We start from the raw sequence: 25,355 nt of genomic DNA on the forward strand, positions 1-25,355 counted from the left end.
GGAGGGCACTCAGGCTGAGCCAGCCAACGGGTTTAAACATTAATAAGCTACCTCTAAGAACATACAGTGCCCTCCGGCTGTGAACACAAGGGCTCCTGAGGGTGGTCAGTCCCGGCCTGCTCCTGCCCCCCCCCCCCCCCGCCCCACCACGGCGCCCCCACTGGGACCTCTTAGTGGATACCCATGCAGCTGGAGCGGACTCAGGCCAGGCGCTGAGACCGCCTGACTGGGGCATGCCCGGTGGAACTCCCGGTCCTCGAGGGCACCAGCGCTGGGCCCGAGCAGCGTCAGCCCAGCCCATCCCATGGCGTGTTGGGAGAGTCCCCAGACTGGGTTCATATCCCAGTTCTTCCTCTTGCTCTGTCCGTCATCCTGAGCAAGCTACTCTCGGAGCCTCCCCTGTAGCTCTGGGACAGCAGTGCCCGACTTAGGCCTGTTGAGTAGCACCCTGCCCGGCAGCTAATAGTCCATTATTGTCCCCACCTCCTGCCTGATGATGCCGGCTCCCTTCCCCAGGCCCTCCACTGGGAGGCAGTAGAGAGCTCCTGCGGAACTGAGTTCGCCACTCCTCCCTCGAGGGCTCACCGCAAACCCAGGCGGTTAGCTTCGTGCATGCCCCGCCCGAGGCGGCTCTCCCCTGAGGGCTCTGTGGCACAGTCAGTAGCTGTGATGCTAGGAATATTAGAGCATTTGGTCATTTTAAACCTTTGTGCTCCTGTGGTTCAGTACTGACCACATGGGGTTCTCCAGGCTTGGCCACCCAGAGACTGGAAACAGCCACTCCCCAAACACTTCATGTGGGCCTTGAACTCACGACCCTGAGATCAAGACCTGAGCTGAGATCAAGAGTCAGAAGCTTCACCGACTAAGCCATCCAGGCGCCCCAAGTCCCCCAAACGCTTCTGTCCTTACTTCCCAAGTGTAGATGTCAATTAAGGAGCACTGTTCTATGCGGTACATGTTACGACAACCCCGAAGAGTGGCTGGAATTTGCAGAGGGGCCTTGCATGTCTGTTTTTCCCAGGGAATAGGAAAAGAAGGGAGTAGCAGTGAAGTGAGTTCCAGGGAAGTGTGTGTGGTGACTTCACAGCTCGGAGGCTCGGCGGCCAGCTTGCCTGGTTAAGGTCCTCTGTCCCACTGCTTGCGCAAAACAGAACAAGAGAAAAAGTAATGTCAACTGAGAATGTTTTTAATTAAGTTAATTCAAAGAAATAAAAATTTAGCTGTTGATTTTTTTAAATGGCCGTGAAGTCCCGCATGTTCATGAATGATTGAAATACGCAGGGATTCCTAGACTCAGGTCATCCCCTACCTTACAGTCTTATCACGACTCCAGAGAAGCAGGCCCGATAGATTATTGCTGCCCACTCCCTTATAGGAAGTGTCGTTTCTGTAGTCATGGGCAAGCAGCTGAAGAAAACTCCTTTTAAACCACTGAGAAGGGGCGCCTGGGTGGCTCAGTCGGCTAAGCATCTGCCTTGGGCTCAGGTCACGGTCTCAGGGTCCTGGGATCGAGTCCCGCATCGGGCTCCCCACTCAGCGGGGAGTCTGCTTCTCGCTCTCACTCTGCCTCAGTGCACTCTGTCTCTCTCTCTCAAATAAATAAATAAAATCTTTTTTAAAAATAGATAAATAAGCCACTGAGAAGTTGCAAGATCACAGCTGTGAGGTCATAACATTAAAATCTCATCCTTGGCCTTCCCATCCCCATTTCCATCCTTGCTGGAGTTCTGGCTGGTGATGGTCATGTGCCACCACAGTAGAACCCCACTGGCCTGTAGAACTCCCATTTTCAAATGCTGTGAAGCACAAAATCAGGGGTGAAACTTTCCACACCAGAGAGAGAGAGGACTTCCTCCTCTCAGAGCAGGAACTTCCGGAAGAGCTCCCCAGTGGCGCCACCATGGAGCTGAGAAGCAGTCTCAGTGGTTGCTATAGCTGGTCTTAGCTTTTCCAGGGAAGAAGCTGCCTCCCCTGCTGGGGTCTCTCAGTGGAGTAATGGGCACGGAGGGGGCCAAATTATAGCTGAATAATGCAGCTATAAGGCCCAGGCATCCTCTTCACTTCTGACTTGAGCTCTTGACGTGTTCATGGGTCAGTCTCTTGAAATCATAAGCAGAGTGCACGTGTGCGCACATTTTATTGGGTAAGAGTCAGTAGCTTTCTTCAGGTTCTCAAGTAGGTCCATGACCCAGAAACGATTGAGAGTCGCTGCTATGAAACCTCTAGAAGTAATAAAAATTTCCAAGAATATTCATATGATTTCCTCTCCTCTCCCCCGCCAACAAGGTGGGTCAAGCAAGTAGTAACCAGCTGTTTATTACATCTATCACTTTCCTGAACATAGCGAACTCCTTGGTGGTGTTTCTCGCAGATGGAGGGCGTGAGCCTGTCTGTCATCCACGGTCACCCTGCCACGGAGGGGCAGAGCTGCTCTGGGCCCGGGGGTCATGTTCCCTACACTTTGTGGCACCAAACACTGGCCTGTCTGATCCCAGTCTCCATTTCCACCTAATAAGTCCTGTTATTCATGTTCTCCCATCTGGTCGCTCAGGTTGTCCCTGATTCTCATTTGCGCCTTCAAAAGTGCCGGCCCCTCTTAACCTGCAGCTGAATGGCTCTCAGAGAAGAGACATTTTCTTTTTAAGCCTCTGACGAACATGGCCAACCTGGGGCTGCTCTGCTCTCCAGAGCAGAATTCCCTCTGATCAGCCTGGGGAGCAGGCTGCCCACCACGGCCTCAGAGAAAAGGCATCGAGGAAGGGGTTTTGATCCCCTTTGAGCTCCAGTCAGCAGAGGCAGCTTAGACTGCGGGAATAGACTTTAGAATTGGAAATGGCCTGCTTTTCAGAAAAACAGAGCTGAGGGGCTCTTTCTCCTTCTCTTTCCTGCTGTGACCTTGGGTCAAGTGGCCTGTTTTCTCAGCAAGACCGGATAACCTTGCTAATCGTGAAAGGAGCCAGACAGCCCTGCGGTTTGAGGTTGTATAAGAGAGGGCTCCCCGTGTGCTACTTAACCTCCTGAGCTTGGGTGAGGGATTAACCACCTCTGATAAGCGCTGCAGGTGTGTTATCCAGGCCTCAGTACATCCAAAGCCTGGAGGCTTTTTTGAGAGAAACGTTGTCGTGTGCCCACAGAATGCAGGAGTAATACTGACTCCATCATCAGTGGAGTTTGTCACAAGTCTGGTTGAAGAAATGCTTCTTTTTAAAAAAAAAAATAAAAGATTTTATTTATTAGAGAGAGAGCATGCGCGAGCAGGAGAGAGAGGGAGGAGAGAGACTCTCAAGCAGACTCCGCGCCGAGTGCAGAGCCCAACATGGGGCTCCATCCCACAACCTCGAGATCACAACCTAAACCAAAACCAAGAGTCAGCCCCTTAACCAGCTGAGCCACCCAGGGCGCCCCTGAAGAAATGCTTCTAGAAAGTGCTTGCTCCGAGGCAGCCCCCGGCTGGCCAGACTCCAGGGCTTCAGACCCCGTGTCTGACTTTAACGTTGGCTCATACTTGTCCTTCCAGATCCCTCTCGGTCTCCGTCGTAATGTCTCTCTCGGTTCTGTTTTCTCACCAGGTCAGCGCTTATTTGGGGAGACCATCTTAGGGCTCACCCAAGGCTCCGTCTCCGATCTCCTTGCTCGCCCGAAGCCCTGGCACAAGCTCAGTCTGAAGGGACGGGAGCCCTTTGTCCGGATGCAGCTATGGCTGAATGACCCCAACAACGTGGAGAAGCTGATGGACATGAAACGCATGGAAAAGAAAGGTAAGCCCCACCACCCACTCTGGCCAGTTGCCTTCTCATCTACGAATGCGCCGTTTCTTTTGAAGCCTGTGTGCAGAGCTGGTGAGAGACATTGATCTGTGGTCAAGCAGGGCAAAGGGATTTTTGACAATCATCAACTGACGAGGACCTACGAGGACTGGGAAGATTTGTGACTTTTTCTCCCCAGCAGACTGAACCCAAAATACATTTTGGCGTGGGGGGGGGGGGCACACGGATGGTTCCTTATAGTCGCCCTGGAGGTCACTATACCCTTTTTCTTCTTGTAAGGCCACCAAGAGGTGAACATCACAGCACTCGGTGGTGGTGGGCCATTTGTTTATTGTCTTTGTCTTGGCAGGTACGTGGGGCAGTTCGTCTCGTGCACGTGTTTCACATGCCGGGGCCCTCCGTACCGTATCTTATTGGCGAGATCATTCATAAACACATTTGTAGATAAGGAAAACTCGGGTTTAGAGAAGTTGGGCACCTTCATTAAGGTCACCCAGCCTGGAAAACAGAAGAGCAAATTCCTGCCAGAGCAGGTCTCTCTCGCTGTTACTTTATGGTCTGTGGGGCTCTGCAGGACTCAGCCCCCTTGAGGGCCAAGCGCGGCTCTTCTTTCTGTATGCATCTGGAGCCCTCTCGAATGCTGACCGGCCTTCTTCGGGCACCTTGGTGGTGCAAAGTAATGTCTGCTCTGTCCCCTCATTTGCACTCCTACCTGTGGCTGCTCGCTCATGGGTCCTCCCCTCAGAGGGCACAGTGCTGTAAGCTCACGAAGTGGCTGAATCGGAATCCCTTAGATGTGGAGGCGAGGCACCACATGCCCGTGTGGCCGGGGCGTGTCTGAGCCAGGGGCTGGGTACGGAGCCCAGGCCTACATCCTCTGAGTTCACCAAGAGAGCCTGCTGCTCACGGCCGGCCTGGTGGCACGTTTGTCACCCAGCCAGGGCAAGGGCCAGAGCTCCAGGAGGAAGTGAGCATCTCTGGTGTCTCCTCCGAGGCCCCTCCTCACATCCATCCCAAGGTCCCTAAAAGCAGCTGTGGGCCCACCGTGGGGTCGGGCCTCCTGTTCACCAGGTGCTGTGCTGAGACCTCACACAGTGCCCCCCAGCCCAGCTCTGTCCAGTGTAGGCGCATTCTCCGGGAAAGATGGGGCTCTGGCGTTATGAGACTTGCCTGATATCAACCACTGGCAGAAGGAGGAAGGAGGGAGCAGGAATCCAGAATCACAGGCTGGCCGACTCTGGAGCCGGTGCTTCTGATGTGTGTTGTGCTCCCTTGTGCCCGGAGCCTGCCACCCTGGGACCCCTGGGCCCACGCAGCGGCCTTCCACTGCACGCAGGGCCCTCCGGTGGACTCCGGCCTGCTCTCCGGGGTGTAGACCAAGGCCCTGACACAGTCCACAGCCCTTTGGGCGGCCACAGATGCCTGGTGCCACATAACCCCCAAAAGTTTTTTAACTTTCTACCTTGGGAAATTTCAAACCAAAAAGCAGAACGGTACCATGAACCCAGTATATCCATTACCGAGTTTCAGCGGTTATCAGTGCCCGCCCAAGCAATGTGAAAACTTTCTGCACGCTGGCAAAAGGCAGTGCCTGCCTCCTTGAGCTCCCTGGGAGCCCCCCCGGCCAGCCCTCCGAGGCCACCCCCTAAGCAGCCCCCCATGGCTGCAGGCATCAGGAGAGGGACAGCCCTGGTTCTGTCACCCCCTGGTGTGTTTGTCCTTGGAGGCCACTAGAAAAGGACCCTTGCCCCCACAAGTAGATCTTTGGGGGCTTCCTAGGCCTCCGCTCCTTCAGCACGGGCTCTGGGCGCCATCTTGTGTTTCAAAAGAGTTACTGTTTCCGCCGGGCCCAGGCCCCTCCTCACATCCATCCCAAGGTCCCTAAAAGCAGCTGTGGGCCCACTGTCTTCTCCCTCCCTCTAGCAGGGATGCTCACTCGAGGAGCCTTCCCCAGACACACCAGTGGGTGAGCCAGAGCATAGCGCTTCCTGTGATGTCCGCCCGATGGGAGCGGCCAGCTGGACACACTGGGCTGGGTTCTTTCTGGCCACTGGCTGTATCATATTCATTCTCTTTGGGGGAAGATTTGCCTTCTCCACTGTGTTCCTAGATATAATCCTAAAATGGCAAGTTAGCTAAGCCACTGCCTGGCCTAAGTTTCTGCCTCGGTAGAATGAGGCCGCTCATGCGAACTTCTCCAGGTTGGAGCATCAGAAAGAACATGCCGAGCGTAGCAACCAGCACACATGACTGCTCAGCAAATGAGTTTTTAAAATAAGTTGGGTTCCTTTAAAATAGATGAAAGCCCGTCGTGCTCCCAGTAGACTGCACTGGGTGATCCCACGTGCTCTCTGCTTCCTTCTCTTCCCGAATGAAAGCTTTGCGTGTTTCTCCCGTTAGCTCGAATGTTTTATTGCTCTCCTTCCTTCTTCCTTTCCTCTGAACATTTTGTGTCCACCCTGGTCTGCCTTCTGTTTTCTGTCCCTTTATGAGATGGCCCTTGAACCAACCTGTTCACGCAGCCCCCGGCCCCGAGACGCACGCACGCAACGCATGCACGCACCACCTGGGCTAGCTCGTGGGCTCCTCTGACCACCCGTAGTCCTCTCCTGTGATGGGCTGGGGCGCTGGCCACCATCAGGCAGGACAGAGCAGACGGAGGTCAGACGTACCAGCTGTGTGACCCTGGCCTTCGGTCTCCATCTGTACACCAGGACGGTCCTGGTCCCTCTCGCGGGGCGTCCCTGGGAGGATCGCTCAACAGAGGTTGGCTTGACTGCTACAACCGCTCTTCCTCCCCACCTGCTGCTTGAATTACGTAATGTTACGTCCCATCTTCCATCCCTTTTAAGAAGTTTTAAGGGATTTTCAGACTATATTCCAAGCTAACCCACTAGAAAGCTCACCGTGGAGGACTCATTTGCTGGAGAGGTTAGGGTTGGGGTCCCGTGCTTTGCCCCATCATTTTGCCATCTGGTGCCCTTGCCTCCTTCCGCCAACATCCCAGACTCCTTGATCCATCACTCCAGGATGCTCTGCCATCGTCCGAGACGGACTTCTCTCTCTCCACCTTCCCATTCCCGTCCCCCTGCAAATCCCAGCCCTGGATTAGTGCTCCGCTGGCTCTCTCCACCCATCCTCCTTGGCTTCTGGGACCTGAGCATCCCAGCTCTACGTGGGTTGGAGCTGCCTCAGATTTGGGGCTCCAGCTTCGGCGGGGTCCCCTGCTCTTCTCCCCACCCCTGCCCCCCCTTCACCCCACTCAAGACTCCGTCCCCATCACTTCAGATCACCTCTGCTCCTGCCTCCCTCCTCCTTCAGGAGAATGCAGGCCCCCAGCTTTCCCACCTCAGTCCCTGGCAGCTTGTCTGCACCTCCAGCCCCCGCCCCCACCCGTCCTGCCTCCCGCGGCAGCTGCAGTGATTCTCTCTCTCACCTGTACACCAGCTCTCTCCCCTCAGCTGTGGAAACACTGTCAGCTCACTCTCATCTTTAAATCCGCCCTCAGCCCTGGATTTCCCTTCTAGAAGCCATCCTGTCTCTCACTGTTCTTTTACATTTGGGCGTCTTAACATAAGAACTCGTGCTCACTGCCTTCACCTCCTCACCTCCCGTTGAGTACTCTGCCTACTGCCGCCTGGCTTCTCCCACAGCGACACTGCACCTGTTCACCGCGGTCCCCAGTGCTGTCCTAACCGCTAAAGCCAGAGGGCCTCCTGGGGGCTCATCAGACTCTCTGCAGTACTGATGCTGTTGATCGGCTCTCCTCACTCATCCCTTTGCTCCCACTGTTGTCTCCTGGTTTTCCTCCCGTCTCTGGATCCCTCATAGCTGCTTCTTTCCGGGGTTACCTCTGCCCGTGGGTGTGCCACAGGGTTCCATTCTCAGCCCTGGTCTTTCTCCTCGATGGCATAGACTGCAACCATAGTTTCTGTCCCAGTGGTCCAAAATTCTTCTCTCTAGCCCAGACCGTTCTTCTGAGCTGCCTACCTACCAGTCCCGCTGCCTCCAGGACATCTCCATGGGGGCAACCCAGAGACACCAGCGCCCCCCCCCATCTGCCAGCATGAGACCAGGGGGCTCCTCCACTCTCCTCTCCTCAGTCCCTCAGGAGTCTGTCCCCCAGTCCTGTCAGCTCTGGCCCCTACCACCTCCACGCCCTCTGCTTTCCTCCAACCCCTCCGCCACCTCCCCAGTTCTGATCTTTATCATTCTTACCTCCTAACTGAGGGCCCTCCTGCCGGTCCTCCCATCCAGTCTGTCCTCAGCTGCAGCCAGAGCAGTCTTTCCAAAACGTGTATAGCTGCTCATACCAGTCCCCTAACTAAAGCCTCTTCATTTCTTCCTACTGCATCTAAGGTCAAGTCCAAACTTCCGGCCTACCCAGACCCTGCCTGTCTCTCCAGCTCCTGCGTCCCCCTCCACACCCCTTGTGCATGTACGTGCGCACGCACACACACTCTGGAACTGTGCCGTCTCGTGCCCCTGGGTCTTTGCACACACTTGTCCCACCTTTTGGAACAGCCTCTTACCATCTTCTACCTCATCACCTATTTTTTCTGGTCAATCACTCCTTGGCCTTCAAGATTCTCCTGGGAAGCCTCCCTTGACCCCTCCCCAGGTGCTCCCTTAGTGCCTCCCTCCACGATGCCCCGTGCTTGCCTCCCTCACTGCGCTCTACGGGGATCACCTGTACACTTCCCTACATGCCCCACTAAGCCGTTCGGCAGGGACAGCCGGCGACCCGGCAGTACAGCAGAGCGGGTCCTTGATGAGTGTGTGCTGGGTTTCCGAATGGTTCTAGTCCAAGTGTTTTGAGATGCTCTTTGGAAGAGCAGGGCAGAACAGCCAGCTACCACGATCTACACAAAAGTCATTGTGAGCCCACGGGGCTCCGTGGCGCGCTGGGGGGTCGGGGGCTTGGGCGCATCTCCCAGCGGGGCCTGCAGCTCAGTCCGATCTCTCTCCCTCCCTCAGCATACATGAAGCGGCGGCACAGCTCAGTCAGCGACAGCCAGCCCTGCGAGCCCCCCTCCGTTGGCATTGACTACAGCCAGGGCGCCAGCCCCCAGCCCCAGCACCAGCTAAAGAAACCCCGAGTGGTGCTGGCTCCTGAAGAGAAAGAGGCTCTGAAACGAGCTTATCAGCAAAAGCCATACCCGTCACCAAAAACCATCGAAGAACTCGCCACCCAGCTCAACTTGAAAACCAGCACCGTCATCAACTGGTTCCACAATTACAGGTACGGTCCGGCTCTCGGCCCAGGAAATCAGGGCTCCGAGAGCGCGCACCATCAGCCCCCACGATGCGGCTGGTCTGTCCCGCACACGGTGGCCATGAACACTGCACGGGGATGGCGGTCTGGGGACTTGGCCCTGGCCGGCTGGGGGCTAAAAGCTTGGTGTTTGGCCGGTTAGTTGGCTTTTTACGTTTCATTGGAGTTATTAACTCCCAAGATGCAGGGTCACGTGGTTAGAGACACTCCACGTCTGCTGTGGCCAGGAAGACAGTTATCACTTAGTAAGAGAGAACTGTAGGCATCCGTTGCTCCGTAGCAGCAAAGGTTTCTTCGTGGAGACCCGAGGGGTCTTGTACAGCATTATCTTCCAAATGAGTTTGATTAGTTTTGTAGTTAAATAAATTGAGTCAAGTTAATGAAGATTTATTGAGCATCTACTAGATCTCCAGACACCGAGCCAAGCGTGTTAATCAGCACCGTCCCACTTGATCTTCACAGTCATATAAGGGACATAGTTGTACCTGCATTTTACAGGTGGAAAACCTAACACTCCAAGGGGTTAAGTAACTGACCGAGGCGGAAGGGCCTAGTGCTCTCCCATAGAATGAAGCGGACTGGAGTAAAATGTTTGGATGAACTCATGAAAATCCACTGACACATAATGGCTTGTTGACCATAGCTGTAATCCAGACTTCCTCTGCCAGAAACCAGGACGTCCCAGTGGCCTGATGGGCATGCCTTCTTCTTTAATGCCCTGGAAGTGACCGTCAGTTGCTCGTTCTCATTAGAACGTCCTTTTCTCTAGGGCTCAACAGAACTGGGGCAGGTGATCCTGGTCCTACCCAGGTGACAAGTACACACACGTAGCCAGTGCAGGCGGAGCCCTCCTGGTTACTTGCCTCAGACAAGCTGTGGGCAGCAGAATATCCTAGATAGCCGGGGGCCGCAGGGAGTTGTGTCTCCGACTGGACCCTGCCTTACTGTTAGGCTCTGCTGCAGTGTCCCAAGTGGCCCGGCAACCCCACCCCCACCCCCCAGTGCTGAGCAAAGTGGGAGGCTTTAAAATACTAGATGGGACCCGAAATAATACCTTGACTGCTGATGAAAGCTAAGTTCGCATTTGTAGCTTAGTGTGAGAGCAAACAGCCCTGCTGCCTGACCCCCTGGAACCAGGCAAGTTTATCCATCCCCATGCGTGGGCTGGCCCCTGTGAGGGCAAAGAAAGTACACGAGCTGAGCACCACCAGCTTATTCATCCTAAATTTACAGATGAGCTAAAACCAGAGGCAGAGCAAGGCTAGCAGGTGCGATAATGGAGCTCCCTCTACAAGGAAGGAAACTTCAAGAACAGTAGTCAAGGGAAATGAAGGAGAATGAATGGGAACCTGGGCAGAGGTTCCCCAGAGCACCCCCCCCCCGCCAGGTGTTGTGCAATCCCATTTTCACTTTCTAGACAGAGAGGTGCATTTGAATATGTACTTTCTAGTCTTCTGCAGGCTGTGTCCATTTAAGTGTGGTAACTCGAGATGACTATCTGAGTAAAATTGCTACCAATTATACAAAGCATCTCGAGAAACCATTTCCTCTGGCCCCGCTGGGGTCACCTTTTTCCCCAGATCTCACCTACAGGCCTCAGCTGAATGGCGGTCACTGCCTCCTGGCCAGGGCAAGCGCTCTCCAGGTTTCTCAGCTTCTGTCACTCATCTTGCTGACAACCATGGGAATGCCCAGCCCATCATAGGTGGTCAGCCGCTCACTGGAGAGTCCCCATGTGTGCATTTAGCATGAGCAAATTCAACCATATGCAACAAAAGTAAAGAGAGAAGGGGAAGAGAAGAGGAGGAGCAATAGAACCTCAAAACTTAGCAGAGGAGCTCAGATCCAGATCTAGAGTAGATGCTCAGTAAATGTTTACTTTCAAAATTAACCACAACAAAGCAGGCTGGGCTAAGACAAATGGAAGGACCAAGGGCAGATTTGTTTCAGCTGCAGAGATCTGGAAAAATATCCTGGAAGAGGTGTGAGATGTGCAGGGTCTTGAACAAAGAACTGAAAAGAATTTTTTTTTTTTTTAAAGATTTTATTTGAAAAAGAGCACAAGCAGGGAAGAGGGAGAAGCAGGCTCCCCTGCTCCCCTGATGCGGGGCTCGATCCCAGGACCCTGGGATCATGACCTGAGCCGAAGGCAGATGCTTAACCGACTGAGCCACCCAGGCGCCCCTGAAAAGAATTTTATAAACCACAAAATAGGTCAGATGAGAAGTGAACACTAGGTCATTCAGAATTGGCATAAAGCCCAAAGTATTGAAGTCACTTGGTCACCCAGGAGGCAGAATGCGGAGCAGAGAGTGAGTGCTCCCTCCATGGCTTTAGCTCTTCCAACTAAATGCTTCCGACGGAGACCAACTTAGCCTGGTAGACCCTCCAGAGCTTCATGTAAGGACTGGCACACATGCACTGAATTCCTCAGGGAGGAGAGAGTTTCTTACATTCTGTGGGAGTTAGACAGGAGAAGTAGATTTTTTTTTTTCTCCTGCCCCACCGGAACCCACAGGGAGTAATGGGGAAGGGGGGATCAATTTTTAGCCCCATCAAAAAAATACAATCTTACTTCCTCTTATCTTTTCACCCTCAGGGAAATACAAGTATCTTAGGGTGACCAAGTATCTTAGGGCCTGGAATGCCAGAACAGACTACCTAGCACAGGACACCGGGTCTCCTCCTAGAACAGATCCACCCTATAGAAACTCTTCCAAGCCCTAAATACCATGGCATCTTGCGAACCTTGTGTGACTTGTTTGAAAACCAGATCTGCTCCTGGGACCTGATCTTTCTAGATCAGAAGGTAATATTTTTCATGGACGTGGAGACAAATCTAGACTAAGAACGATGATGTCTCCTGTCGGTTGAGCATATGGTATGTGCCAGGCACTGAGCCAGGAGCATTACAGATGTGTCACCTCATTAGATCCTCGGATGAGCTGCCGAGGGTGGCAGCCAGGATGCCAGGCCCCAGGCATGAAGTTGTCCCTTCCCTCGCCCCAGCCCTTTTACCTCAGCCTTAGCACCTAACAACAGGGATTCTGTCATTCAGAAGGCAGATGGAGGGTCTGAATAGTCCTTTTTTTCTGGGTCCACTTTGTGTCCTGTATTATACATTAATATTCTATTCTTAACATCTCTGCAAGGAAGATGCTATTCTCCACATTTTTCAGATAAGAAATCTGAAGCTCAAAACTGTTCAGGCCCTTTTTTCCAAGCTGTATAGCTAGAGTTTACAAAGCCAGATTTCAACCCCAGGTTGGCCTGGTTCCATAAAGCCTGTGCTCTGTTCTGGGCCAGTCTGCCCCTGGGACTCAGTTAGTACCTGGTAGACCTGTGGCCTGCTGGTCTAGCCTCCCACCTCCCCAGCCAGAGTGGGATGGGGATTAGGTGTTCGCCCCAACTGGCATTCTTGGCTGCCGAGGGGCTTGAAAGGCCTCAGAGTAGGCTTGCCCTCTTACAGCACAGTGTCCAGTAGCCTATTGACAAAGGCTTGCATTTCCCAGGCCCTCACAGTAGCCCCAGAGAAGGAGGAGAGAGTCTTCTGTTACCCCAGGCAACTTCAGGGGGTGGGGGGCGCTTTAGGACCTCACCCTGTAGCTCTCGCTCAGAAACCATCCTCAGGACAAGGGACAGGGCTCAGACTGTGCAGGGAGCAAATAACAGTGTGAGGGACGCCTGGGTGGCTCAGTCGGTTAAGCGGCTGCCTTCGGCCCAGGTCATGATCCCAGGGTCTGGGATCGAGTCCCACATCGGGCTCCTTGCTCAGCAGGGAACCTGCTTCTCCCTCTCTCTCCGTCTGCTTGTGCTCTGTCAAATAAATAAAATCTTTAAAAAAAAAAAAAAAAAGAAAGAAAGAAATAACAGTGTGAACACATAACCACCACCAAGGGTTCTGACACACTAGACCACTTTCTCCCTGGCTTCAGCACTCCCCACATCCAACACAAGGCCTGGCATATAGTGGGCTCTCAAAACATGTTACCTCTATTGGGGTCTGTGTACTGCAGAAAATATTTTTATTGCATGCCTAACCCAAGGGCTTTCGGCAGGCCCAGTTTCTGCAAGACAGTGGGCTTCATGCCAATTTACCTGAGGATGCCACTAACAGTTGGCACACTGATCAGAGGCTTTTCAGCTCTTTGGAATAACCATCTAGAGAGAGTTCTGATTGAGCCTAGTACTGTGAGCAGATGGAAGGAGAAACTCTAAACAGACTTAACAAGAGCCCTTTCTTGATGTCACCAAGGGCCCCAAAACAGGGAAGGCCTGGGCCCATCTGTAGCTGTTTCCTTCAGACCCAACAAAGTAAGGGAGTACACGTTCCCCGCTAGGGGGAACTCTCTGCTTGACTACAACAGGCTTGATGTGTCGGAGCGCGTATTTGGTCTCCTTCCTGCGTGATCAAAAGTGACCCTTCCCTGGTCTTCTCCTCCTGGGGGGGGAACTGGTTGAAACCTAGTTGCGTGGAACCCTGCCGGGGCCCTGACCCCTGACCTGTGGCTCAGAGCGCGACGCTGACGTTGCTCGCTTTGGGCAATGAGTGTTGGTGCTCTCTTACCAAGTCCTGATGAGGAAGCAGTGGTTCGCGCCCATCCTGCACTTCCAGCTGCCCGTTCAGTCAGCGTGTATTACTGTGTGCCACGCACCATGCCCGGCCCGGGGTGTGCACCACCTGCCGGGGATGGAGGGAACGTGCCATTAAACAAGTCGCACTGGCGCGCCGTCCTCGTGGGGAAGAGGGGGCTGGCACCCACCCAAGGGACGACTCAGGCAAAGGCACGGAGTCTGCGAACCGGCGGGGCTGGGGGCTGGGGTGACAGGACCCCCCCCAGCGGCCCCGCTCACGTCACCCCCCCCCCCCTTGTGTCTCGCAGGTCTCGGATCCGCAGAGAACTGTTCATTGAGGAGATTCAGGCCGGGAGCCAGGGCCAGGCCGGGGCCAGCGACTCCCCGTCGGCCCGAAGCAGCCGGGCGGCGCCCAGCTCGGAGGGCGACAGCTGCGACGGCGTGGAGGCCGCCGAGGGCCCGGGCGCCGCGGACGCCGAGGAGTCGAGCGGCCCCGCGGCCGCCGCCAAGTCTCAGGGAGGGCCGGCCGAGGCGGCCGCGGCCCCGGAGGAGCGGGAGGAGGCGCCCAGGCCGGCGGAGAAGGCGCAGCAGCCGCCGCCCTCGGGGGCCCCAGCCCCGGACGACGCCGACGACGAGGGCCGGCCCCGGGCGCCCCCGCCGCCCCCGCCGCCGCCGCCGCCCGAGGGCCCCGCCGACGGCCCGGGGCCCGTGCCAAACCCCGCCGCCGCCGCCGCCGCACCCGCGGCCGGGGAGGACGCCGCTACCTCAGCCGCCCCGCCGGCGGAGGGCCCCTGCCGGGCCCGGGAAGGCGCCGACAGGAGTTCCGCTTTGCCAAGCACCAGCGCGCCGGCGGCCGCCCGCAGGGCCAGCTCGCTGCAGAGCCTCTTCGGCCTCCCGGAGGCGGCGGGCGCCAGGGACTCTCGAGACAACCCCTTGAGGAAGAAGAAGGCCGCGAACTTGAACAGCATAATCCACCGCCTGGAGAAGGCCGCCAGCCGGGAGGAGCCCATCGAATGGGAGTTCTGAGAGGGCGCCGCCCGCCCGTCCCGCCGAGCCGAGCCGAGCCGGGCCGGGCCGGGCCGAGTCTCGCCGAGCTGGGCCGAGCTGGGCCGGGCCGGGCCGAGTCTGGCCGGGCCGGGCCGAGTCTGGCCGGGCCGGGCCGAGCCGAGCCGAGTCTCGCCGAGCCGGGCCGAGTTTGGGCCGAGCTGGGCCGAACCGGGCCGAGCCGAGTCTGGCCGAGCCGGGCCGAGTCTGGCCGAGCTGGGCCGAGTCTGGCCGAGCTGGGCCGAGCCAACCCGGGCAGGGCCAGGCAGGGCCGGGCCGGGCTGGGCCGGGCTGGGCAGAGGGGCGGGCGCCGACTCCGCGGCCTGGACCGTGTTGCGCACTTACCGCCCTGCGGGCCACAGGGCAAAATCGCCATAGGCCAAGGTGCATATAGAAAACAAAGGAGCATTAAGCCCAATCTATGTCGTGTTTTCAAGGAAGAAAACGGAAATGTGTAGTCGAGCTTTTTTGTACCCTGAAGTGTTTTTTTTATTGCCCTAAGTGATTTCCACAGGTTCTGGAATAACTCTTACAGCTTTGCCTTGCGCCCTCCTCTTTCGTGTGGGCTTTAAAAAAAAAAAAAAAAAATCAAACCCACATATTAAAAGGGGGCTTTTTATCTGCCATCTAATGGCTTCAGAGCGATAATACACTATTATCTTCTTAAACCAGGAAAAAAAAAGGGGGGGAGGGGGGATTTTTCAGAAAAATTAAAAAAAGAAAGTTTTTGTAGCTGTTCAGTTGCCACTAAGAGATTGCACAGTCAAACCGACTCTAAACACACTAGTTTGGATTCCTAAATATTTTCAAGTAAAGAATCTTCTCGTTTGAAACTTTGAATTAAAATAAAACACATTTACTCCACATATTTTTTAACAAAAAGAAAAGTCACATCAGGAAACTATCTGATTTTGTGGTAGCTGACGTAGTGTTTTCTTGTACGTGAATAGAATCCTGACATGTAGTGCACATTGATCCATAGCTTTAACTGACTCTGGGCTTTTGCTGGCCAGGGTCTGTTTAATACACTCCATTCTAGGCCAAATCAGGACAAAAAGAAAAGATCCGAATCTAGGTATTTTATAATCTGCTTTTTAACCTCTAACCGCAGAGCACGCTGATCAGACCTCATATCTCGGAGGTTTAGGAGACAAGTTAGAACTGTAGCATGTCCCCGTTCATTCTGTTTAATTTATGGTGTCTACGTCTGTGTTAGCGCGTCTGCACACGTGCGAGCGTGTAAAGCAAGGAGGAAAGAGTGGGCCGCCGAGGTGGCAGCAGGCAGTCGGGGGGGCCGCAGGGGCCCGGCCCGCGTGGGCAGCAGGCTTTCCTTGGCACAGAAGGCAGCACACCGCACAGCACTCTCCCGGGCGCCTGATGGACTGAGCCCCACCAGGGGCCGCCGCTCCCCGGGCCTGGGCAGGGCTCTCGCGCACGCGCACTCTCTCTCTCCCGCTCTTCCCACCACAAGCACTGAGGACTGTTGACGTCGTGGGAAGCTTCCTTCCCTGCAGAAGAGAGAACGTGGCAGTCTGGGCTCTGCTCCCACCCCTGTAGAGATGGCCCACACTCACACCAAAACGTTGTTGCTCTTCACTTCCAGACCAGACCATTCATTGGCCCTTCATTCATTCTGCCTCTTGGAACAGTTCTTTTATGCAGTCTAGGGCAGTCTAAGTACAAATCAGAAGTCTAACTTGTCTCTGATTCCTCCTGTTGTCTATGTGTATATGCGTGAGAATAGAGGTGGATGAGAGTGTGCGTGTGTGCGTGTGTGCAATTTTATACGTCTGTGTATTTTCTTAAGTACCTGTGCACACATAGAGTGCATTACTGCCACCTTTTTTCAATAAGCTGTTTTATCAGTTACGGCTTCTACAAGTTTGCTAATTTAGACTCCTTTATTGCCATATCTTTAAACTAACAATAGATGATTTCGGTATATATATATATTTTTTTTTGCTTATTTATAGGTGCTGTATTTTATTATCTGATTGTTAGGAAGGGATGAAAGGGGCAAATATTCTTTAGAGGGATAGACTGCCGGCAGTATTGGGTATAATTTACAAGATGTAGTTGTCATACTGTATATTACTGATTGAAAACTTTTTGACCGTATTGTGTATCATTGAAACCTTTGTCTTAGGTCAACATCTTTGGATGGCATTTTAATGGTGCATTCATTATTTCTTAAGTTTAATTAATATTACCTTTTTTGATTTGGGGGGGGTGGGAGGGAGTTATAATTTTCAAGGTATGCTCCCGCTATTACACCTCAGTGTGCTTGTATTAATTAACTTGTAGGACTTTGACTGTAAGATGTGAAACCACATTTCTTGCATGATGTTTTAGGAATTATGTAGTTCATTTACAGTCTTTTAACCTGCAACCGCAGCACTTAGTTCAAGTTTTCACAAATTTAAGAGTCACTACACTAAAGACAATGCCTTTTCATGAATAAGAAGTTTTCAGAAGGCTCTAGGAGGCTGGGAGGCAGGCTGTTTGTCTTTTGATGGTCGTATCATCTCTGAACTTGATACCTGGTTCAGTGAGAAGAGAATTCAAAATGGAGGAGCTTAAGGGGAAACAGATTACCATCTGGCTCGATGCAGGTGCGTTAAGAAGAGCGAGTTTGCGTTAGTGACCCCCTAGGACAGTGAGTAGCAGAGCCCCTGACAGTACTGTGGTGTCCTCTCCACGAAAACCTCGAGGGAATTTTGTCATCGTGTGTGATGAATCTCTGAATATCTGATTTTCATTAGAATGAAAAGCAGGGAGTTAACCAGAAATACTAAGGGTAGTGTTTTAGTTTTAAAGGCATGACTGTTATTTACAAAGGTGTTCAATCCGAGGAAATTGAGAAAGTAGAGGTTTGGCCATCCTAGTGGCCAAATAGTAACAGTCTAAAACAGCCACTTTGGCTCTTCCAAGCGATTTAGTCCTTTTTGTTGGGTTTTGTTGGTTTGTTTGTGTTTTGTTTTGTTTTTTTTAAACTAGGTTTTTGTTGATTTCCACTCTACCTTTTTTGCCAGACTTACATCTGGGTGCTCGATACAATCAGTTGGTTAAAGTTTGCTTGCGGTTCTGTGTTTGTATTTTTTTTCTCTATTTATTTTTTTTTTTTTTAATTGTGATCCCAACCCGATGATCTTTTGTGTTAAGCTTTCACTGTCTGTAATACTTCTAAGAGCTGCCACTAAATAACAGAAACCTTTCAGGGGGTCGGGGGGAGCGTTCCCCCCTCCTCGTTGCACCCCTCAGTTTGAGTCTAAGGGTTGATCTTTCATCTTGATAAGCAATATTCAAGTGCCTTGAACAGCATCCTCTCCGGGGGGCTTCCCTTCAGCTGGCTGGCATTCCAAGCAGTAGCTCCCACAGGCAGCCGACCTCTTCCTCTTTATGCTCCATCAGTTTAAAAAGCTGATTTGTACCTCTCCCCTGGGGAAAACGGTTCCGTATAAAACACTAACACTTAATTACAAGCTCCATTATACCATTTTAAATGGCTTCTTTTTGTTAATTGGAGGCAGTGTTCATAACTTAAGGTTTTTGCCATTACTTAGCTGGCTAAGTGGAGGCTCGGTATAAAATCAGTGTTCACGTTCAGCCTCTTGACCCTTGGCTCCCACCCACTCTCCTTTGTGGGGTATCTGAGGTGGAAGGTGCACGGGTTCTGTCCCAGACCTGGGCCCGCTCGCTTCCACCGCCTGGCTCCCAGGTGACTGCCAACCTTGAACTTCTGGATCAGTCGGGATGTCTGTGATTTCTGTCCGCCAGCCCGCCTGTCCTTCTTTAGAAAGGATTACCACAGCCAGCTAGCTCGACTTGATTATTCTCGGGCCGACCTGCGGTGAGGAGCATCACGACCCGAGGTGGCTCGTGGGCAGCAGACTGTCCTGGGATGCAGGCTTGGAGAAGTCTCCAGGAAATGCCAGCATCTTGACTCGTATGACTACTATCAAACCATGGCCACTCTGTAAGAGTGACTGAGGCAAAAAGATGACAGTTGTGGCCTCCCTGCCCAGTGTCCTTGCTTTTGGCATCTTTGTTTTCTCCCCATTTAAAAACCATCCTGTCCGATGCGGACATTCAGGTCCGCTGGCTGGTGGTCCAGACCGAGAGGGCTACAGAGCTTTGGGTTGAGGGTTCCTCTGCGCTCTCCGTGGCCGTGAGAGACCCTCCCCATGGACTCCCACCGCCCGGGCACAGCTGGCCAGCTCTAGGAGGAAGGAAACCCCTCATCTGCCTCCCTGGCCCGAGCCACGTCAGCTCAGCTCGTTGCCCTAAGATCGTTGCCCCAGTCATGCCCTAAGAGGTTGGGACAAGAGTCACACCCCACACCCCCTACCCCCCCCAGTCCAGGTACCTTCCCGGCAGGTGGACTGGGTTTCTTTGTTCCTCCGGAACTCCTGCCCTCGCTCGCAGCGGTGATCAATGAACTCTATTGACATTCTATGCAATGTTTCTCCTCCCTCCCATTTTAGGAAAACCTCACTGAAGATAGCGGAGGGGCCCGGGGGGAGTAGATGCACGCCCTTCTGGGATGTGCGCAGCGTGAAACAGTGTTAGTGACTTACTCCATCTTGAGCTGGGGGACAACAGCCATTGCCTTAAATGCACTGTGACAGGCGCCTCTCGACAGGCCTGTGAAAACAAAGAGTCTGCCCTTAGCCATCTCGAGCCCCCACTTTGGGAGGCCAGCAAGCCAGCCGTGCGGGGGAGATGGAGCAAGGCGAGGTTCGGGCCTTTGTGGCCAGCATGGTGGGCTGTTTGCCACGTCCCTTCAGGCAGGAGGTTTCCTTCCCTCCCTGGATGGCCTGCCTGTCAGCACCCTCCTCCCCATTTGTCCCCTTCTACCTCACTAACCTATGCTCCCACTTGACGCTACTCCTCCCCCCATTCCCGTCAGAACCGCGAGGCACAAGTGGGCTCTTGGGGGGGGGGGACGGAGAGTGCTAGAAGCGTGGCGTTCATGAGTGTGTCTGGGCCTGGTGAGCAGGCTTTCCTTCCCTCTTCTCTTTTGTGAGCACAACATGGACAGACAGCTGTGCTCCGTGAGGCACATGGAATTTTCTCTTGACTTCCACCTGTCCCTGACGCTCTGACGGCTGCTTCCCCTGCAGGCAGGGGCGGTCTCGGGCCTCAGAGGGCCTTGCTCTGGCCTGCCTTTGCTTTCTGCCCAGTCCTGCTCAGCTGTTAAGATCTGTCCGAGCCATTTCCCTTGCCCTGGGCTGCCCCTAACTGGCCACGTGAGGACACTGCCCCAGGATTCCTACCCGGAGTTGGGGAACTCTGTCTTTGTCTCTGGCACAGGGAGGCCATGATTTCAGCTCCACTGTGAGACCTCCTTTGGAAGCGTCTCGAGTTCGGGAGAGGAATTGGCGTTCTCCCGTCCGCAAACCCAGTCTTCAGTCACATGACTCTTCCCAAGAGTAGACCAGTTTCTACGCAGTGCAGAAAACAACCCCAGCTCCCAGAGCCGCTGGTTAGACGTGGGTCCACCCTCTCTGGTGGCCAGAGTGTTCTCCTGGTGGAAAAGAATTGGAAGTGGGAGCCTAAGGATTTGTGCCGTCATCGGGTGCTTGGGCATTTGTCAGGAAAAGCCCACGGTTAGAAATCCCCCCCCCGCCCCCCAGTGCTTTTGTGGTTTCGTGTGGGCCTTGGTGGCAACAGGGGAGCCTTTGTGACCCCCAAGGCAGAGCTCCCGCCCCAAGTGGCCAGATGGTGGCCTGGGCCTCCAATGTGACAGAGTTCTGTTTCCCGGTGCACTGAAAACGACCAGGAAACAAGTTCCCAAGGAAAGTTCCAGAAAGATCCAGCCTGTGAATCCTTAGAGATGTGCTGAAAGCAGAGGCCCAAACCCTCGGAGTGAATCAGGAAGGCAGAGGAGGGGCGAGGAGGGCAGTGAGCTGGGCAGGAAATGAGCCCCGCCCGAGGTCCCCGCCCCATCCTCCCCAGGGAAGGAGGAAATGCAGCTTCCCAGTCTCTCCCACTTGCGGGACCCGCCCGCACCTGCCCAGGCCTTGCTGCCATCCTCCCTCCACCTCCCCTCCAAAGATACTGTGACCACACTGTCAGTGGTATCTCCATTCTAATTTTTGCATGAAGTGACATTTAGCTTTAACAAGACATTTCCAAAGCGCCTAGTCTCCTCCGGAATGCTAACTTTAAAAGTTGGGCATTGTAGGCGAAGAATCCTAAAAAAGGCTAGCGAGAGAAAGGCATTAGGCTATGCATAAATGTGCACTTCCCCAACCCCCTGTTATGAACCTTTGAAAATAACTTTGAGTTGCTTTCCATGGGTCATTATAGTTTCTCCAGCGACGTTAGGTATTGTCTGTGTTACTGTCATTTCTGTAGCGTTTAGGCTTTAATTTCTACCACAAAATATGCTATATGCTATGTATCAAGCTTTCTGTGATCAGAAAGGAAAGGTGCCTTATATCCCAATGTCACGGCTACATCCCTATGGAAAATAATCAGAAGCACAGTGTGTACGGAAGCGTTGGGACTTCCGTTGGTGAAACCAGACACCGTTCAGCAAGATGCATTGAAAAAGTGGCACGGGGCTGCTTTTGTTTGAAAGTTCCTCTCCTTTTTCGTTTTTCCATCTTTTGCTTTGCTTGCTTTCTTTGCTTTCTTTCCTTTTTTTTTTTTTTCGTAGTTTGCTTTAAACAGAAAGCACTTAAGTAGATGACTATGTGTAAAAAGCTCTGTGCAATAGAAATCCTTTTTCTTCATTTTTAAGAGATAATGTATTGCACACCAAATGAACTCAAAGTAAGCTTTAGACCAGGACGATTCAGGTTGTGGATGAGTATGTTCACTGTAGTTCCGTTTGTTCATGAACTGAAGGGAAAACAGGCCTCCCCAGCCCCCCCCCCTTTCTCAGCCTGCCTCTTGCTGACCACCGAGCTAGGTGTGCAGGGCCCCCAGGCCCCGGGGCAGGAACCGCTGGCTGGGTGGCAGGGGGGTGGGGGCGAGTCGGGGTGGGGGGGTGACTCAGCAGCTAAGAACCCTCCCGAGGGTGAGAACACAGCCATCCCTTCCAGCACTTAACCTTTTCTTGTTGAGATGGATTGACTGCTACTGACCTGCCAGTGTGCGTGAGGATAATTATAAAAGGATGTTTCCTTGAGAAGAAAAAAAAAAAAGTTTATTTCTATCCTCTTCTATTTATTGTTAGGTTAATCATTTAAGTTCTTATCAGGAGTGTATTGTTGTTTTGTGTTGTTGTTGCTATAAATGCTTTTTGCTATCACTCCAGTGGTTACTGTCTTCGCCTCCTGCCCTCTCCCCCCCCCACACACACACACCCCAAAAGAACCGAAGGGTCTGGGGATTGGACTGGGGGGCAGAGTGGGCTTCTCCAGCAGAATCAGACTTCTGGCTCCAGAGTAGCCGCTCAAAAACTGGTCGTCTCCACATGTCCAACTTGTTAAATGAGAGAGTTGAAGAACACTCGTGTGAGGAGCTACAGAGACTTAGAAAAGCAAAGTTCAGTTCCCCAAAGCCTCCTAGAGCCTCTGGTAAGCCTTCTGGGTTCATGAAGTTTCAGCGAGGCCTGGTCGGAGCGGGCGCAGTGGCCTGGTTGAGACCATGGCTTCCGAGGGAGAGAGCGGTTTCTTGCAAGGCTCGCGTGGGTTGCTCTGTTTTGTTGGCTTTTCTTGTCGTTCTTGTGGTTGTTTCCCTTGCATACAAAGTTGAGTCAGAACCATCTTGCGAAGCAACGGTGTTTCCGAGTCCGGCTTGAGGACCCTCACCAGGGAGGTCATGGGGGAGCCCCTTTCCCCCTTCATGTGGTGAAGCGTGGAGTGGGGGGAACACGTTGCTTGCTAATCAGGTGTGAAGGTGAGGTAGGGTCGGCCTTCCGGGCCCAGGAGGAGGGGGCTCCCCGAGAGGCCGAGGTCCAGGTGGGGCCACACAGCCGCCCCGTTCGCCGCCGCCCCCAGAGGGCCCCCCAACCCCCGCCTCGCTTTCCGTGCCATGACTTCTTCCCCTTCTCTGAAATCGTTGGGGGTCCTGATCTTGTTCTCGTCTCTCTGAAAGAAAGCCCTCCGATGAAATCATCGCCCCCATCCCTCCTCCTGCGCCCCCCACCAAAGGGTTTTCATTTCTCTCGAATTAGTCTATGCATTTCTCTCTCTTGAGCCGTTTTCTGCCTCTTTCCTTGAGAAAACGGGCATCTCCTGTCCCATCGAGACCCCTCAGAAAATGCTGTGCATTTTGGAGACGTGAGGATTCATGCAAAAACTCTTACAGCATTTGAGAATAACTGGTCGGAAAATAGAAGCGGGGGAAAAAAAAAAAAGGAAAAGTGGGTTTCCCCGCGTCCCTTTCCACTGAGACCTAGCTCTTTCGATGTGCAATAACTACTTGCCATGAGAGCGGGTAGCGCCACGCTCCTGTCCAGACTACTAACGCAGCACAAGACAAGCTCGCTCGCAGAGTGGCGGACTTCTTCCGGAATACCTTTCATAAGCTCAGCTCCCCCCGCCCCCAGTGTATCGTGGTGTCTTTACATTTTAGCAGTATTTTATATTTTCTGTAACGCACTAAGTCTTAGATGTTTTTAGAGCTCGTTTGTTAATACAATCACAGACTTTTTTTTTTTTAATCCTCACAGAGACCCAATTGACCAAAAACAAAAACAAAAAAAAACAAAAAAGAAAACCAACAACAAAAAAAAAAGGCGTCATTTTTGTACAAATAGCTTCGAGAAGCCTCTGTTGTGTTGCTGTGACCCATCTCTGGTAACATTTTTTTTTTTCCTTGCTATTTGTTTTCGACATTAAGAGTCAAAAGTTGATCCAGCTGGCGTGGGGGTGGGGGAGGCACCCGTCGGCCCCTGGCGTTGTCCCTTCGGTCCTTGGCTAGCCATACGATGTTTGTTCTCAGCACTGTACAACGGTCCCTATATGATATGGAGAAGCAATATCACTGTATGAAACTCACACCATGTATTATTATTATTCACTAGCACCCTAGGTGTGATAATTGAAGTAAATATCTTTTATACAAACACAAGAACGCGTGGGTTGTTTTTATTTGAAGTGCCCCGGCCTGAGGAGAAGCAGCAAACACTCTCATTCTGGGTCCAGAGGGCACCTCAAGAGTTGCCATGCCCGAGGTAGCCATCCCTCCACCTGCTGGTGCTTGTGGTCCCGTGGGGCCGCCAGGCAGGTGGCGGCAGAGACCTGGCACGGGGTCGGGTGTGCGGGGGTCTGGGCACCGCTCTCCATCGCGTCTCCAGCCGGGCCTGCGTCCCTGTTCCGCTTGCTGTCGCCGGCCTTACTGTTTGAGTAGCCTTGAAATGCTGACCCTCCTGGCATCCGCTTCCTTGTTTGAGAAATGCGAACACCATCGCTTGTCGCGCAGGCTCGCGAGGACCGGGGGTGGTGGCCGACGGTGCTGGGCGAGGCACCAGGCTGATGGTGGCAGCCCCGCTGAGTGGGGCTCGGGTGCCCGGGGGCCGCGGCCAGGTACCCCTGGGGGGCAGCCTGCACCCAGCCAGTGGCCTGGCCTAGCCTGCTCTGTGTGTGTGTGTGTTGGGGGCAGGGGGGCGGTGTGTGGCGTCTCTCACTTTGTCCCTGAATCCTGATGTCAAAGACAAGCCCAGGGTACCCGGTAACATGAGCAAGCGTGAGTGGAAAGAGGAAGTAGGAAACGGTGTCTGTGGGTTTCTGGAATGGTCGGGCTCCTGAGAAGGGGTCTCCAGCCAGTGCTCGGGGGCTCTGCAGAGTTGGCTGCGAGGTGGTCCACGTGCTCCTGACTGAGGAGGTTTCTCATCTTGAAATCTAGAGGGTTGGAGGAGAATCGCCATTCTCACCGATGTGTGACGGGGCAGGGGGAATTGGTTTGTTGCGCGGTAATTTGTAGGTTCCAGAATGTGCAGTAATTTGTAGGTTCCAGAATGTGACGCTCCCACATGTGGTACAGAAGCCATCCTCCCTCCAGTGGGAGAAGCCCCCGCAAGCACAGGACAGTCTCCCCCAAATGTCTGCCCCCACAGATGGCAGAAATTAGGATAAAACCAACAGAGCTCTGTTCTGAGTCTGCCTCTGCTAACATTCTACTTCTCCGCTGGCTAGTTTAGGTATGCCCCCCTCATTAAAGATCTGTTAACCAAATTAAAACATAAAATGTGAAAAAATAAAAATAAAGAACACTTGGCACAAAGCCTTCTAACCCAGAAAGTCTCCCCCGGTGCTTTTAAAGTGAGATTTAATTAAGCAAAACTATAGTCGCACGTGGTTCCGTAGGCCTGACTCTGTAAACGGCCAGCTCCCGAGGCAGGGAAGGGAGCAGGGTTTGGTGCTCCGACCAACGGGCTGGTGTCCCCGCTCCAGGCAGAGTCTCAGCCTCCCTGTGTGTGGCCTCCGTCTCCCTGAAGTTAAGTGGGTCTCAACAAAATGACCCCAGGAAATACGATTGGTGATATAGAGGCTGAGGCCACCTGATGACATGCAGTTGACCCTTGAAAAACACAGGGGTCAGGGGCGCCAACCCCCGACGCAGTCGAAAATCTGCATGTAACCTTTGACTCCCCGAAAACGTAACTACTAATAGCCTAGTGTTGACCCGAAGCCTTACCCATGACATAGTTGCTGAACACATATTTTGTATTTATACGTATAATATACTGTATCCTTACAATGAAGTAAGCTAGAGGAAAAAAAGTTATTAAGAAA

At 53.3% G+C, this 25,355-nt stretch overlaps 1 protein-coding gene across 9 annotated transcripts in view; it reads left to right on the top strand.

Moving 5' to 3' along the window:
• CUX1 (cut like homeobox 1) overlaps positions 1 to 25,355 on the top strand; it is a 351,030-nt gene that overhangs the window by 309,850 nt on the left and 15,825 nt on the right. For 6 of the 9 annotated variants that reach the window (XM_078074422.1, XM_078074425.1, XM_078074421.1 and 3 more), the window contains 3 exons: positions 3,573 to 3,761; positions 8,748 to 9,012; positions 13,929 to 16,782. The exons of the other annotated variants lie outside the window; for them this stretch is intronic. In XM_078074422.1, the coding sequence (XP_077930548.1) occupies positions 3,573 to 3,761; positions 8,748 to 9,012; positions 13,929 to 14,646 (1,172 nt within the window). In that variant the 3' untranslated portion in view covers positions 14,647 to 16,782. Of the gene's footprint in view, positions 1 to 3,572; positions 3,762 to 8,747; positions 9,013 to 13,928; positions 16,783 to 25,355 lie in introns of those variants that run through there. 9 annotated transcript variants of the gene reach the window in all.

This window comes from Halichoerus grypus, chromosome 6, assembly GCF_964656455.1.
Source record: "Halichoerus grypus chromosome 6, mHalGry1.hap1.1, whole genome shotgun sequence".
In the NCBI taxonomy this organism is placed as follows: domain Eukaryota; kingdom Metazoa; phylum Chordata; class Mammalia; order Carnivora; family Phocidae; genus Halichoerus; species Halichoerus grypus.